The sequence below is a fragment of the Acomys minous genome (assembly GCF_964271855.1).
Source record: "Acomys minous genome assembly, chromosome: 6".
Lineage (NCBI taxonomy): Eukaryota > Metazoa > Chordata > Mammalia > Rodentia > Muridae > Acomys > Acomys minous.
In genome coordinates this window covers 104221727-104237683 of record NC_140487.1, presented here as the reverse complement: position 1 = coordinate 104237683, position 15957 = coordinate 104221727, and the positions used below count along the sequence as shown (strand labels likewise).

Genomic DNA, 15957 nt, shown 5'->3' with positions numbered 1-15957 from the left:
GGAAGGCTGCACGTGCACATGTGGGTGTGCATGTGCTGTTCCTCAATAGCTGTCCATATTGTTTTTGGGGCCAAGAGTTCTCACTTGGACCTGGGGCTCACTGATTAGCGCTAGCTTGACTAGCTAGGGAGTCCAGAGAGCCTCCTTTCCCTGCCTTCCCAGCTTTGGGATTACAAGGATGAGCAGACACAGTGTCCTGTTTTTCACATGGGTGCCGGGGATCGAACTCAGGCCCTCATGCTTGCAAAGCAAGGATTTCGCCAACTGAGATTCTTCTGTGGGAGCACAATCCCATTGTTTCTAAATTCCATTTATGTAACCTCTTCAATGGATCTAAAAGTGATACTTCAGTCACAGTCTGGTTTGGCTGTGCACAGTGGGGCATCTATTCCTGGATGCTTAGTGTACCCCTGCTGAGTAAAGGATGTCCACTTCCAGATGAACTTACTGACCACACTTTCAGCCCACACTGACATTTGGGTATCTGGGAGGGGTTTTCCTTCTATTTCTACGTCCTAATCCCCGCTCTTCTGCATGCTAATTCTTCTAGATCGGGGTTTTTGTTTTGTTTTGTTTTTTAAATGAAAGGCACACACCACAGTCATCGGTGAACAGATTGTCAAACTCGGATACCTGTCTCCTATTCCCAGTGTAGGAAACCTAAATCTGTGAGCCTAGGTGCTAGAATTCTTGGTAAACCGCAGGCTGGAGGAGCCACCTCCAGAGGGATGTTAGGATAAGCATCTGGGGGGAGAGGCTGCAACAGCCTGCTTCCCTCTGATCTCTCTAGCCCACTGTCTGCCACGTGGGTGCAATCCGACCTGGCCAGCAGTGTGCACCCACTAACTTGTAACTAGCACCCTTGCTTGGAACTTGGGCTCCTTGACAGCGGAAGTAAGCAGCACAGGCTGGGGAGGCAAATGAATGTGTGTCAGCCCCAGAAAGAAGGATGCAATGGGGGCTGCCATGTGCACACTCTGAACGGTGACCACGAGGACAGATGAGGGGACGTTAGTATCCTGGGTTCCTCTAGGATACAAGACAAGGACAGAGGTTTCAGAGACACCGAAGAGATGACGCCGAGACAACAGGTTTACCAAGAATGACAGTAGCCAGGACTGGTGGCACTGGCCTGCCATCTCTGATATTAGGATGCAATATGATTACAAGTTCAAGACCAGCCCGGATACTTTAGCAAAGCCCTGCCTCGAGATAAAATGTAAAAGGAGGGCCAGACAAATCTAGCCCCATGGTAGGGGCTTCTCACACATGCATATGGTCTGTTTAGTTCCTATCTCTGTGCCATTTTGAAAAAGAAAAGAAAAGAAAAGATAAAGATAAAGAAAAATGATAGTAGAGACTTGTTTGTGGGACAGCTTCTCTTTTCTCCGTACCAATAAGGGTGTGCCACTATTTTATGGGGTTTGATGGCTCGTCCTTAGCGAGGTCTCTTAAAGCAAGAGAGAGGAGATGCTTAGCAGTAGTTACCGAGCGGCTTCTGTCATACAGACAGGTGTGCAGCTCCTGAAAGTTTTCTTCATGGTGGGAAAATCCAGCCTTAGCTCACATGCCACCATGTAGTGACATCCTCATGGAAGTTGCTCTGACCTGGGACCCTGGAGTCCTGGCCATGAGGTCAGTACCCGCCACAGGCTTAAACACTCACCTTTGCCGTGTGATGTCTCGATAACCCAGGTGCAGTTCAAGTTGTTGGGGTAGAAGTCAGGGAATCCAGGTGACAAGATGGTGCCACTGGAGCCTTGAATGAAGCCACCACAGAGAGCTGTAGGAGTGAAGTGGGCAGAAAAAGGCAGAGTGTCTCGGAGAGATCCCCTAATCATCCTTCATGTGCCCCTCCCCCACCCCCTCAAACCCCCCAAGTGACTCAGCGGCTCAGGCTTCTGGTTTATCAGGGAAGGAAAAGAATGTGCTCTTTATCGCCCCCTGCTGGTGTGCCTCACCTTCACAGCTGGGAAGGGCTCTACTCCACTGGAAGTTAGGTTCACACTCCAGGGGCTCCCCATCGCTTAACGTGTAGCCCGAATCACAGCTGAAGGTCACCAGGGCACCCACATAGAAGTCATTGCCATGACGCTGTCCATTGACGGGGATGCCTGGATCCAGACAGTGGTCTGATTGCAGTGTAATAGCTGGAAAAAGAGAGGCCACATCTGTAACAGACAGCATGTGATGTCACCAAGTAACTGACTTCATGAAATGCGGCCCTAGGTATTCACAGGGATGGGCTGGGGGGAGGCCTTTGAAAAGCCCGGCTCCCAAGCAGGTTCACACACTCAACGCAGGTCTACTATATGAGTGTTCACCGTAGCTTAGGCACTATATCAAGGCTTCGTGACAAAGCATGAGTAAGCAAATGACCCTGTCCTTATGATGATCTCAACCCACATCATGACACTTCCTACTTTGGTCTGGAAAGTATTGATGGGGCGGGGGGGGGGGGGGAGGGCGGGTAACCCAGGCAGGTGCGAGGGAGGTGCCAGCTGACTTCAAATTCCCAGCCAGGCAGCACTTGCTCCCACAATGCAAGGTACGGCTGCACCCAGTCACCTATAGACAGAGGGAACTGCGAGGTGTGCACCAAGGGTGACCTGTTCCCATGACCTGTGAGAGAGGCTGAGCGCGCACCTTCCAATAAGAGCATTTTGATCAGACAATGTTCTGGGATGGCTGGGCCTGGGCCCAGGGTAGAACACAGTCGGAGGCTTTCACCCACCCAGGTCCGTCTGGTTGTCTACCTCTCTGTATCACCCACTGAGACTCACTCTCATAGCGGAGCTGGAAGCCGATGTCCGAGTGACTCTTGTCCGTCGAGAAGAGGAGGTAGAGGTAGTTGCTGGTGCTGATGAGGAACTGGGGCACCTGGGTCCCATGGTAAACTCCAATCAAAGGCGCCGAATATGTCTTTCCATCTCGCACTTCCAGGGTGTCATAGTTGACCTCAGTTTTAAACCTACCAAGCGAGGCAAATGGGGGGCAGGGGCGGGGGAGAGGATGCCTTATGAAACCCAAAGCGTTTCATTTGCCCTGCCTCACTTGGGGATCCAGACGACCAGACTTCAACAGAGAGGACATTTTAATGCAATTTGCATATATTTATTAACCACGTGGAAAGACTTCTTCTACTGGATTTAACTCCCTTCTCCCCTCCATTCTAGGAAATACACTCGCAGTCCTTCTAGAACACAGGCCAGGATCTATCTTGAGACCCAGAGACAAAGCTTTAACGGGGGTTCAGCATGTTCTAGGCCAGGGGTTCATCCACAGAAGCCCCAGGATCAGACCAGGTCTTTGGCATAGAGATAACTAAGATCAGCGTTTACACTTGTGATGTACACACCTACACTGTGATGTTTTAAAGCCTAGAGCAATAAAGAATATGCACACGTGGGCAAATGCCCCACACCACACAGCGGGCTTCCTGTGCCAACCTGCACGGGACAGTTTGCAGACCATGAGTTTCATGCCACTGATGCCCCAGCTGGAGGAAGTCTAGCTCATGTCTGGAGGCTTCTTTCCCACCAAGGGGCTGAAGTAGAGCACTTCTTGGGAGTGGAGGGAGCACTTGAGCAGGATTTAAGACAGAGGTTGAGGAGCACTCCCTGCCAAGCTGAGAATGTGTGAGTTCTGTTTACACTTGATGGTGTCTACTTTCTCTCTCTCTGTCTCTCTCTGTCTCTCTCTGTCTCTCTCTCTCTCTCTCTCTCTCGTTGGTTTCTTGAGACAGGGTTTTTCTGTGTAGCCTTGGCTGTCCTGGAACTCACTCTGTAGACCAAGCTGGCCTCGAACTCACAGTGATCTACCTGCCTTTGCCTCCCAAGTGCTAGGATTATAGCCATGTGCCGATACCACAGGCCGGCTTGCCATCTCTCTTTAAGGAGATAGCAAAGCAAAGGGCTCTAGGGACCAAGGTGAGCACTCACTTTCCCTCCCTTCCCTAGCCACTGACTCCCAGTACATCAACCGAACTCAAGAGTAGAGCCAGTGAAGCCATAACTCCAATGCCTCTCTGCACTTCTGACGTCTTAGCTTTGGTGCCACACCCACCCCCCAGCTCTGTCAGAGTGGAGACATCACCCTCTCCCCGACTCTGTGGTCAGCAGCACCTGTCAAATGTAATTTTGATGGGGTATCCAGGTTGGGCTTCGATCACCCAGGCGCAGCTCAAGGAATCCTTGTAGAAGCCAGGCCAGCCTGGAGATAGGATGGTCCCGCTGGGCGAAGTCAGGTGACCACCGCAGGGAGCTGGGGACGGAGGAAGAAAAGCGGATTTGTTGGGAGGCAATTGAATGCACAAATAAACAAAAACCCTCTCTATAAAATGTGTCAGCCAACAAGGGCTTGTTTTGTTTTTATGGAAAAATTACATCAAGTCTGAACTGTGAGCTTTGCCGACTGGGACCCTTATAGACGTGACCGGTTACATCATTTACAGGTTTATAAAAGGCCTAAAGGAAAAAAGCTGAACATTCTTTCAACAGAGTCTGTTTGTCATTCCAGCGGGGCTAATATTTGGGTCATGATGCTTTTTTTTTCTCCCTTTGTTCCACACCCAATTGTCAAGCCTGAGGCAGAGGCATCAGCCCAACCCCACCTTCTCCCATCAACGCTCGGGAGTTAGTGGCTAGACTCGGGGTCAGCTCAGGGCAGTGTTGTGTCTCGCCACACTATGAGGACTGTGTTATTTGCCTTCTCCCACAGGGATGCTCAGTATTTAGCACAGCATGGGACACACAACTGTCCCTCTATGCTTGTTGGCTGATGGATAAAAGAATGGATACAAGTATGGATGGGTGCATTCTGGGGCAGGTGATTCGGCAAGACGCTGGCTGGTTCATCCCACCCTCTGGCTGGCTTCGGTCTCATGAAGCCCGCCATTGGTGCTTGCTTAGGTGCCTAAGCATGCCTCCAGGATTCCCTCTTCCTGCCATGTCCTCGCCTCCTAGCCTGTGTGCTACTCCACCACGTTTCCTTCGGGACACACAGGGCGGGTTTCAACTGTCTACCCTTTCTGAAGTCATGCCAAATCACGTGGCCGCTTCGGCCTACAGGATGAGAACACGAGCGATGCCTGTGATGCCCGTGTGGAAAAGTTAAAAGTCAGCGAGTGGCTTGCAGAAATGTCCTCTTCCTGTTTCAGTGCCCGTGGAAACAGGTGTCAAGACGGAAGCCCCACCCACCTGGGCCATTCAAGGACTCCGAGGAGGGGGCCCACTGAGGGACCTTGTTAAACACTGTGATGGTTAAGTTTTTATTGTCAACTTGGTGGGATCCAAAGTCGCATAGGGGATAAGCCTCCAGGGTTCTCAGAGAGGGGATTTGTACCAGAGGTTAACTGAGGGGGCAAGAAGCACCCTAAATGTTGGACACGCCATTCTCTGGGCTGACTGAAAAGAGAAAGAGACCTGAGTAGCAGTATTCTTCTCCCTCTGCTTCCTGACCGAGGGCGCAGCATAGCCGGCATGGCTTTGCTGCAAAGATGAACTGCACGCTTGTGCATTGGACCAAACCTTCCTTCCTTAAGCTCCTATGGTCAGATGTTTTGTCACAGTCATGAGAAAAGTAACCCAGACACTCAGCTTAAATGGTCCGCCATCTTGGCTGGGGGCTGTTGGACTGGAGGTTGCTTAATAGTCTAACGTAGGTCACTTAAGGCTTGTGTAAGGGGGGCTGGAGAGATGGCTTAGTGGTTAAGAGCACTGTATGCTCTTCCAGAGGTCCTGGGTTCAATTCCCAGCAACCACATGGTAGCTCACAAACATCTATACTGGGATCTGTTCTCCTCTTCTGGCATGTATGTACACATACAAATAGAGTACTCATATATGTATTAAATAAATAAATAAATAAATAAATAAGACTTGTGTAAGCTTCATGAGGAAGGTGACCATACCACTACCACCACCGCTGCCACACTAAGGCTATTGCCATTGTCATGGCCACTGTCACTAGCTGGGCACCGAATGCTCATGCCACATCAAGCATTTCCACACATATGTGACCATAGTCCCCAGAAGCCCCACCATGATGCTGGTGCTGTGGTCATCATAGGAAGCTGAGGATCACGGAGGCTGAGTAATTAGGTTAGGCTTGCAATCAGGCAAGACAGCACACAAGCACAAATCACAGCGACGCAGCCTCTAGGCTGTAAGGAAACGCCTGCTTCCCCTAGCCCAGTGGTTCTCAACCTTCCTGATGCTACGACCCTTTAATCCAGCTCCTCAGGCTGTGCTCACCCCCAACAACAACATTTTCATAGCTACTTCACTGCTGCTTTAATTTTGCTACTGTTGTGAACCATAATGCAAGTATCTGTGCTTTTTAATGGTCTTAGGTGACCCCTGTAAAAGAGTCTTTCAACTTCCAAAGGGGTTGAGACACACATGTTGAGAACTGCTGCTCCAATACCCCCTTACTGCAGACCTGCTAGAGGCAAAACAAAACAAAACAAAACAAAACAAAAAAACCAAAAAAACCCAAAAAAACCTCCTAAACAGCACTGAGGTGGAAAAAAAGAAGCCACCAGACACTTCTTTCTTTGCAAATTCTAGATGCTTCCCAGGTCATTGTCTTTGTGAAATCCAGTCAGATGTTCCTCATTCTTCTCTCAAGCTGAATTCCCCCTTCCCCTTCCCTCCCTTCCCCTCTTCCTTCCTTCCCTCCTTTCCTTTCCTCCCCTCCGTTTTAGACACAGGGTATCTGTGTAGCCCAGGATATCCTCAGACTCACTATTGGCCAAAGATAATTCTCACCCTGCCTCTACCTCCAGAATGCTGGAGTCACAGGCATGCAGCTGCACACGCACAGTTTATGCACTGCTGGGGGTCAAACCCAGGGGTCTGCACATGCTAGGCAAGCAATATGCCACCTGAGGCGCAGTCTCAGTCCAGAGAGTCTTTTTCTAAGAACATTGAATGATATCATATTGTTTTATGTGCCTGAGTGGTTTCCTTGTGTGTATGCCTGTGCATCATGTGTGTACCAAGTGCCTGAAGAAGCCAGAAGAGAGTTCCGTATCTCCTATAACTGGAGTCACAGGTGGCTGTGAGGCGCTGTGTGGAAGGTGGGAATTGAACTGGGTCCTCTGGACCAGCATCAAGTGCTGTTAACTGCTGAGCCATCTCTTCAGCCTCAGCTGAGATACTCTTAATAGAAAAGTGTATTAGGATATTTAATTAACAAAGAAAACAACAAAAGGGATGACAGCAGGAAGAGGTGCCAGTGCCTCCTGATGCCTTATTATGTCGTCCAAAGCATGGTTAATAAAGTTATTATCCCCATTTTACAAAGGAGGTAACCAAGGCCAAGTAGGTTAAGGCCCCAGATAAAGGATGTTAAGCTAATAAAGCCAGAGCTGAGATTTAACCTGAAGACCTCTGTCTCCAAATCCTCCTGCAGCACAGAGCACGCTACCGTCATACAGTCAGAACCGAGCTGGAGGGTACCCAGCGCTTGCCAGGTGCCGGGGCTTAATATGGATTATCCTTGTGAAAACAGCAAAGCAACAAGGCACATACGTTATTACGTTCATTCTATAGAAGGGGATTACTGCTCTGATTTCTGTGAGTGGAAGCTTAGAGAAATGAAGTAATTAGATGGCGTCTATATAAAACATCAAGAACTAAATCGCACACATGTACGATCACTTCTGTAGCCCTGGCTTTCCGAACCCATCCATCATCTCACTTGGGTCACCTCCTTCAGCGCAGGCGTGAGACCTCAAAAGTGGGGAGAGATGTGCCGGCCACTGTAACACAGGGTCTGAGTCCAGGCTGTCAATCACTCCAGGCCTAGCTTCTCCGGCTGCTGATGCTGACCTTCCTGTTCAGTTTCCAGGAACTGAGTTGCACTCCCTGGCTACAGACATAAATGTAGCTCTGTCTCAGATTTAATTCCTTCCTTTGGTGGCGCCCGCGTCCTGGTTTTTCTCTGGTCTGCTATTACTGCTTTCGCGGCTCATCTCGTCTTGAGCACATGCGGTGGCCAACTGACTTCTCTTTTCAATCCTGAATTCTGTTACTTGTCTATTCCAGAGTGGCCCAAGACTGGCGGGATCTAGAGAGGAGGGGTCCTAGATGCGACGCCTCTTTAGCAGCTCAGCTTCTGAGCATCACTTAGATAAACAACATCATACTTATTCTGCGACTCATCTGAGTGGGAACTAGCACTTTAAAACTCATTTAACTTTTAAATTTTTTTTTTTTTTTTTTTTTTTTTTTTTTACTAAATGAATGTAGTACATCTGTGTACATGTGAGCGCAGATGCCCCTTGATTCTATCTACCTAAAGAAGAGGGGTAATATGAAAGTTAAGTTAGGAGCTAGGGAGATGGCTCGGTGGTGGTTAAGAGTAAGTACTGCTCTTGCGGAAGACTCGAGTTCAGGTCCCAACACCCATGGGTGGGGGGAGGGGGCGGGGGCAGGGAGGAGAGCATAGCTCATGATCACCCATTAACTCCAGCTCCAGTGGATCTAGCACCTTCTGCTGGCCTCTACAGGCACCTGCACACTCACATGCACATAGCCACACACGGACATGCATATGCATACACACAATTGAGAAGTAAGAGTAAAACTTTTAAAAAGTTAAAACTGCTATTAAAGTGTTAGGACCCACTCAGATGAGCAATCGATGAGCAGATAAATTGAGACTGAGGGGCATTCTCCACGGAAGAAGAGATACACTCCCAATTCACTTTCTCCGACTATACAGTTTTTTTTTTTGGCAGATTTATTTAACTCTGGAACTACATAATCACTTTGCGTAATTAAAAATGATTAAATTTGATGTGCAATTTCTAAAAACTTAAACTGAATACAGAACTATATTGTGTACTTATGTGTAAGAACGTAAAGAGACTTTAAAGGATAGTCATTTGATAGCCCATGCCTCTGAGGACATGAGGCTCTAAAGAGAGGGATGACGACAATGACAATGATGGCAATGATGATGATGATGATGATGATGATGATGATGATGGATGAGGCAATTTAGGCAAGCATGTTCATAGCACTGTCTTTGCTACCCCGAGAGCCCTGGGTGTGCATCCCAACATGGGAAGCCATGATGGTGTGGCGTGGGACTTCCAAACTTGAGCAAGAGTGAAAGGACAGGCGAATACGATATCAAGGAAGCTAAGGTTAAAAGATAAAAGCTTCATTATTTGGAGTGAAATGAGCCCACGCGCGTTTTCTTTGACAAAGCATTTCTCGGCTGCGCTCACTGAAAAGGCTTACAGACACGGGGCAAGTCAACAGGAATAAACACTCTTTAGTACTCTAGATTCTAAACATCAATTTGTACTAAAAGGTGCCTTAGAGAAAACAATTGATTCTAGGTCAGGGGCAGAAAATGTCCAAGAAGAGGCTGGGCCATCGTCAAAGTGCTCCTGTTGCCAAGTGAACATCAGTTAGAATGAGAACGGTACATCCACCAGCCTCTGGTGATATTTTAAAAAGATCCGACTTTGGAAGATGTTAGGGGGGGTCCACTTACTAATATGTGAAGAATACAAATACATAAAAGAAAATAATTCTTTGATATTTCCTTTTTAAACTATTATCTTAACATAAGACATATCTTCTTCAAGTATTCCAGCTTATGAGGGATGAAACAGCGAGGCGCTGCCAGTTTGCTGTCTCCAGGCTGAGATCTCAGGCAGCTCCTGATGTCCCGGAAGACAGGCAGTAGGACATTAGGGGCTTTTTTATGGAGACTCAAAGCCCTGCCTATTAAATGGTCTGGTAGTTAGCAAAAAAACAAACAAAGGAATCCAAGTCTTACTAAGCATCTAGATCTCAGTGCCACCTCAGGAAACACAAGAGAGAGGGGATCATGTTAACCAGCCACTCAGGGAAGTGAACAGCACAATTCAGAATCCCAAAGGCTGGGAGACAGCTCAGTCAACCCAAGGACCTGAGTTCAAGCCCCGGCATACACCTCAAAAGCTGGGACTCTATTGGCCAGCTAACCCAGCCTAATTGGTAAGCCCTGGTGAGAGATTCTGTCCAGTAAAACAGCTCTTGAGAAGCAGCACCTGACCTCTGGTATGTGAGAGACTGTCTAAAAAACAAAACAAAGCAAAACAAAAAAAACCAAGGTATGTGGCTCCTGAGGAACACTTTTAGGCTGTCTTCTTGTCCCCATGTATGCGTGTGATCATGCACATGTACACACAACCCACACTCACGCATGCACACACATGTGCACTCTCACACATATACATACACGCATTTGTAGACATGCATGCAGGCTTGCACATGCCCCCACACACACATCATTCACACACAAATTCAGAGAGCAAGAGATGTCTTGTTATGCATGATTTAGTTGAAATAAAAAGAACTCACAGGAAGTAGGGATAAACTCCCTGAGATTAATAAGTGACTTGGGACCTGTCAGTCCATCCTAACGCTTGGCCTAGAAAGCCACTTTAACATTCTCACATAGGTGCTCTTTTATCACAGCCATATATCAGACTTTCCCTAAGGATACAGCATCACGCTGGAATTTCATCCCAGAGTGTAGTGGCAGCTGGGAAACAAGTGCGCACATAACCTGAGCTCAGCAGGCTAAAACTTGGTCCTGAAAGGGAAGGAAGAATCCTCTCCTGATTAGGGGGCAAAGGCTCTGCAACAGGACAGAGGAGAGACCCCAGGCCTAACCCAGTGCCCGGCACAAAGAAGATGCTTGCCAAGCATTTGGGAAGGAGCGAAATCCTAGTCGTAAGCTCAGCTACCCGGGCAGCAGGACCCCGTGGTCAAGGCCCAGTTTTTGACTCCAGATCTGAACTCAGGCCCTGCTTACGTCACAAGCTCTTTGCTGCCTGAGACACCTCTCCAGCTGCTGCGGCAAACTCTTAAACAAAAAAAATTTTTCCCATAGGAAATGCGCTTTACCTTTTTTGAACTTTAAAAGAAAATTACACTCAGACATGGCTTGAAACTTTTACGATAGCCTCTTTTAAAAACAGAAATATGAAAGTATTCGCCAGACAGCACTGAGCTCTTTTTTTTTTTTCAGTGTAATTCTGTGAGCCTGAATGTTTTCCTGAGTCCAGTCTGAGAGTCTTTGTTTTTAATGGGGAGTTTAATTGCTTTTATTGTCATAACTGATACATTTGTCTCACGGCTGTCACTTCTTTATGTTTCCAGGTTCTCAGACTTGTCTTTGGCGACAGGCAGTATGCTTCCTTTTGTTTTAATTTCCCACTGGGATGTGAAAGGTAGGAAACCTGCTTTTTGTTCTCGATGTGAATACTTTGAAGTCTTTCATAAAGACGTTTGATATTATAGTCTCTGTAGTGAGACAATCCTAAAAGGACAGCCCAGAATCGGATGCGGACTCTGGCACCATCCCTTACAAGCTGGGACGGGTGCTGGTCAGGTGACTCCTCTTCCTGGGCATCAGTGGGGACAATGACTCCACCCACTTCCCAGGGGTGCTGACAGGCCGAAATTAGGTGACACCTGCCTAACACCTGTCACAGAAGGCCGGGGCTTTTTGGTTCTTCCTTGAAACATGTACACTGAAGAGCTGAACATGAGGGACATCTGAAGAGCTGAACATGAGGGACATCTGGGTATCCCTAGGAAGCAGCTTCCTGTACCTGAAAGCATTTCTTAGGATAGTTCTGACTTTTCAACAACACAAACAACTACAGGCAACTGCTGCTGGCCACACCCAGCCTGGTCAGTCACGCGCAGCCTCTGGCTGCTTTTGAGTGGCAGCGATGGAGTTGAGTAGAGAGAGACTTTAGGGTCCACGAGATTGAAGATATCCCCTCTCTGGTCCTTTAAGAAAACCTTTGTCCACTCCTGCCTTCGGCTCTGCAGGTGACGCTCTTCCTCCTTCCTAAATTTAGAAGCCATTTCCTTCCCACCTTTATCCTATGACAGCCTTCCCAAACTGGAGTGGCTCTCAGAATGTATTAAAGGAATGTCTAAAAGACCATTAGTGTCTGCATTTAATTGTCCACCAGGTGGGGATGCTTAATTTTAAAAAATACCCTGAAAAAAAAAATAGAGACAAAGACGTTGATCAAGAAGCTGGGGTCTCACCAGGCACAGATGGAAGGAAGGAACAAAGGGGTGAGGGCAGGTTCCTGGGCCTCGGCTTTCTCTCCCACTCTAAGGCTTTAATGCTGACGTTCTTAAGCATAAAATTTTACCCCAAAGGGAAGGCAATGCTGATCTGATTGGTCCGATGAAGAAATGATCAAAATCAAGTCTGAAGAAATAGCAACTGCCACACATACAGAACGTCCTCTGTCTGCCAGCCATACTTATGACAGCTTAGTTGAGAGGGTCCTGAGTCACCTGTTCTTTACAGATGGGGCAACTGAGGCACAGAAGGGCTATATGGCTTTCCCAAGGTGGCCTGACTGGTTGGCTGTAAGGTGGAGAGGTTAGGTCTGCCAATGGCACATTCCTCATGGGGCGCGTGTGGCTGGCTAAGACGTCATCCATTCATCTACCCACCATTCATTCATCAAGCAGCACTGACTGAGCGTGGATCAAGTGTCGGGCACCTGGCAGCTGTGAGGCTGTGGGCCAGGACGGTGTCCTACCCTCCTGGAGCCCACACACCGAGAGGAGCACAGTGGATACTGAGGAGTGCTGTGCAGCCCTTGAAAGACGGCTTCTCTTTCATCCTCCTCCCATCTCTTCTGCTTTTTCAGTTGGAAAACTAGAGGCTCAAGAAGAAAAGTGGCTGGTCCAGTGGCCTCCGGGTGGCCCCTCCTATCTCACACATGCACCTGTCAGCGGGGAGGCAAAGCTCCACCTCTTTTCATCTCCCAGGGCCAGGAAGCAAAGGTCTTCCTCTCTTCATCCCCCCAGGGCCTGTCACTTGTGGGATGGGGTCTGGGTAAGCAGGCGGGCCTCTGAGGTCTCCATCCTATGTCTATCACAGGAGACAAGAGGAAGCAACCCTGTGCTCTCAAAACCCACAGCCCCTGCCTGGCCAAACAGCACCGCTGCTCTTACCGCCCCTTTGAGAGTCTTACTGAGCACTGATTCCGTGCCAGGCGCTTATCTGTCTATTAAGTCTTTCTGAGGGCTGATTCTGTGCCAAGCACCGTGCTTGGTACACAGACATGACATGACCCCTGTCCTGAGGAGGCGTAATCTGTGTTTGAAATCTCTGCCGTCTGCTGCTGGACCAAACGCTGGTCTGGGAAGTTTCAAAGCTGCCCTGAGACACAAGGCAGGGCTTGGGCAGATGCTGTGGCGAGGCTAGCACTTGCTAAGAGCCACGCGTCTTCTAATTGGCCTGCTCTCCATCACCTGGAGAGCGACCATAGGATATGAAGGCAGCATTTAACAGGGGGCACAGCTGAGGGAACAGGGAGAGCCCGGGAGTGAGAGGGATGAACACGTGGAAGGAAGGATGACAGGCAGCCTTGAGAGGGCTAACCCAAGAGTGCTGGCATCCCTGTGTGTGGGGCTGCAGACTCATCTGGACAGGAACCAGAAACCCAGCTTCTCTCCCTGCCATAGCTTTGAGCTGAAAGAACTTATATTTTGATGGCTGGTATTCCAGAAGCAGGCTTTTTTTTTTTTTTCAGTTTAATTGGTGGTCACGATTCAAATCCCCAGCCAAAGCATTCCCATCAGGCCTTTCATCCCAGCATGATAGCAAGGAGAGGCGCTGGGTCATTGGAGGAGAGCATGGATGGATGCAGAGATGGACCGCAGTGGCTGGAGCCACTTCCTTTCCTCTCCCCAGCCTCTCAGGTTTGACGGCCTCTTGTCCTAGGCCGTGGGCACTCACTCACCTTCACAGCGCAGCACGGCGCTGTTCCACACCACGCTGCCCTCCTTCAGAACACAGGTGATGGTCTCAGAGCCCTGCGTCCCAAGGAAGCCTTCGTCACACAGGAAGGAGATGGAGCTGCCCAGCTGCAGGCTGTCACCAAACCGCTTGCCGTTAACCGGAACGCCAGGATCTGGGCACTCGTTGTGTCGGAAGGCTGAGGAAGGGAGATCCAGGCCGTGATTACACTGACATGGTACATAGATGAACCACCAAGGAAAAATGAGCTGTTGCTTGTCAGCCTCAGACCTCCACGCTTCCTCAAGAACTTGGCATGCTGGAAAGGATGCTAGGTGTCCCAGAACCTGGGACCCTGTGGTTATGACAGAGAGAACCCACCAGGCACAAAACAGACACACATTAAACTTGATCGTCAGCCTGTTTGAACACTTCATTCTAAGGCATGCTGACAGATTGGGCAGTAAGCTGTGTATCTCATGGCAGCTAGCTACATCACATCAAAACTCTATCACGGAGATATGATTACTCTCCTTTACCAGAGGGGAAACTGAGGCTCCTTGCAGCTAAGGGGCAGGCCTGTCTTTTCATTGTCAAATCCATTCCATGCTCCCTAAATCTCAGATGGTTAAGGGATCATGTGTGCTGCGGGGTTGGCCGGGGTGGGGGGTGGGGGGCGGGGAAGCTGGCTCCCTGTCCTGTGACACTAATAGACACCACGCAGCACAAAGTAGGTGCCCTGGAATTAGCCCTGTCAGAAGCCGTTGCCTTTTTGTCCTTGCCTCGTGCCGGGGCTGCCTCTCAATTCTGCCAGGCAACTAATAACGTGGTGAGTGAGCCGGGAAAAAGAAAAAGAAGAGGACACTGTGAGCGATGTGGGACCTTGCCTCTTCTTCTTAGTATGTGGTCCTGGACCATTTTTGTCATACTGTTCCCTGAGCCTCAGTTTCCTATGAAATGAGGATTGCGCGTCTCCTGCAGGGTCACTCAGAGGTGGAAATAAAATGACAGCTGAGAAGAGCGTGATGAGCGAGGGCTCAGTGTCGGTGTGTATTTCCTGAGTGGGAGTCCCCATCCCCCAAGGGGCTCCCCGTCCCTGCCCCTGCTTGAAGGGAGACCCCCTTCCTCCATCATCTCTACCTGGTCTTCCTCCCCCAGGTGTTGTCTGGGAAGCTAGGCCTCATGCATGCTAGGTGCTAGGCTCCCTGGCTGCACGACTATGCTGTTTAAGGAAGGCCAGTTTCCAGGCCTCTGGCATGAAAACTGTTGATTTAGCACAGGCAGGGCTGAAACTCCACACACTTGTCTGTGAAACACAAGGTCTAGGTCAGCCTAGATCCCATCTCCCACTCATCTTTATTAGGAAGTAGGACCATAAAGTCGACACTGAGAGCTGAGTGGAGCTTGGGGCTTGGGAGTTAAAACCCTACCAGTCACATATATGTACACATGCACATACATGCATGCATACATCTCTGCACGCCTGTGTGCACACCTCCGCGGCGCTCTTTCCGACAGCTGAGAGCATGCAAGGGCCTGGGAAGATAAGTAACATATGTGTTCCTGCCTAGTCCTCCTGGCCTCATGGTATGTGGGTAGGAGACTAGAGAAGCTAAAGGCCAGAGCCCTCAGGGTCACACCAGCACGCTGTGGAGAGAGAGAGAAAGCCCTTCTACTTCCGTCTGTCTCTAGGTCTCTGGGACAGGAGCATCCTGGTGACGAGGTACCCCAGGTGGGTTGATTTTTCCAGTGATGAATGGGGCCTCTCCAGCGTGGGTTACCAATGGCCTCTCCCGCAGCCTCCTCATTGCTGAGGGCAGTTGAGACAAGGGACAAGGCTTTTGTGACAAGGGTAGAAGCTGGAGCTGGGAGGAGAGATGTTCTGTCAAAAAGCGTGAGATGGATGAGCAGCTGAAGAGCACTTCCTGTGTTGGGGGTGGGAGGCGTGGAATAGGGGGTGGGCGGAGGAGCTTGTACAGGAGCCTGACTCTCCCGTCCCATGGAAAGGAGCCGGCTGATAGGCCAGCAGCCCCAGCCTCAGCTTCCGTCTCTCTCAACTCTCACTCACAGCCAAGTTCACTGGGTTTCTTGCTTCCTGTGACCTCGTAATGGATTGTTGCTCCCCGGAAGCTTGCCGTTGCCGGGTCCTGCCTCTCCCGAGTCCAC

The 15957-nt window shown here is 49.4% G+C and overlaps 1 protein-coding gene across 3 annotated transcripts in view; it reads right to left on the bottom strand.

Annotated features, from left to right (window-relative positions):
• CSMD2 (CUB and Sushi multiple domains 2) overlaps nt 1–15957 on the bottom strand; it is a 573432-nt gene that overhangs the window by 187088 nt on the left and 370387 nt on the right. For all 3 annotated transcript variants that reach the window (XM_084784630.1, XM_084784631.1, XM_084784632.1), the window contains 5 exons: nt 13796–13990; nt 4125–4263; nt 2784–2971; nt 1962–2150; nt 1667–1783 (listed from right to left, as the gene is read on the bottom strand). In XM_084784630.1, coding sequence (XP_084640756.1) covers nt 1667–1783; nt 1962–2150; nt 2784–2971; nt 4125–4263; nt 13796–13990 — 828 coding nt within the window. The remainder of the gene's footprint in view (nt 1–1666; nt 1784–1961; nt 2151–2783; nt 2972–4124; nt 4264–13795; nt 13991–15957) is intronic.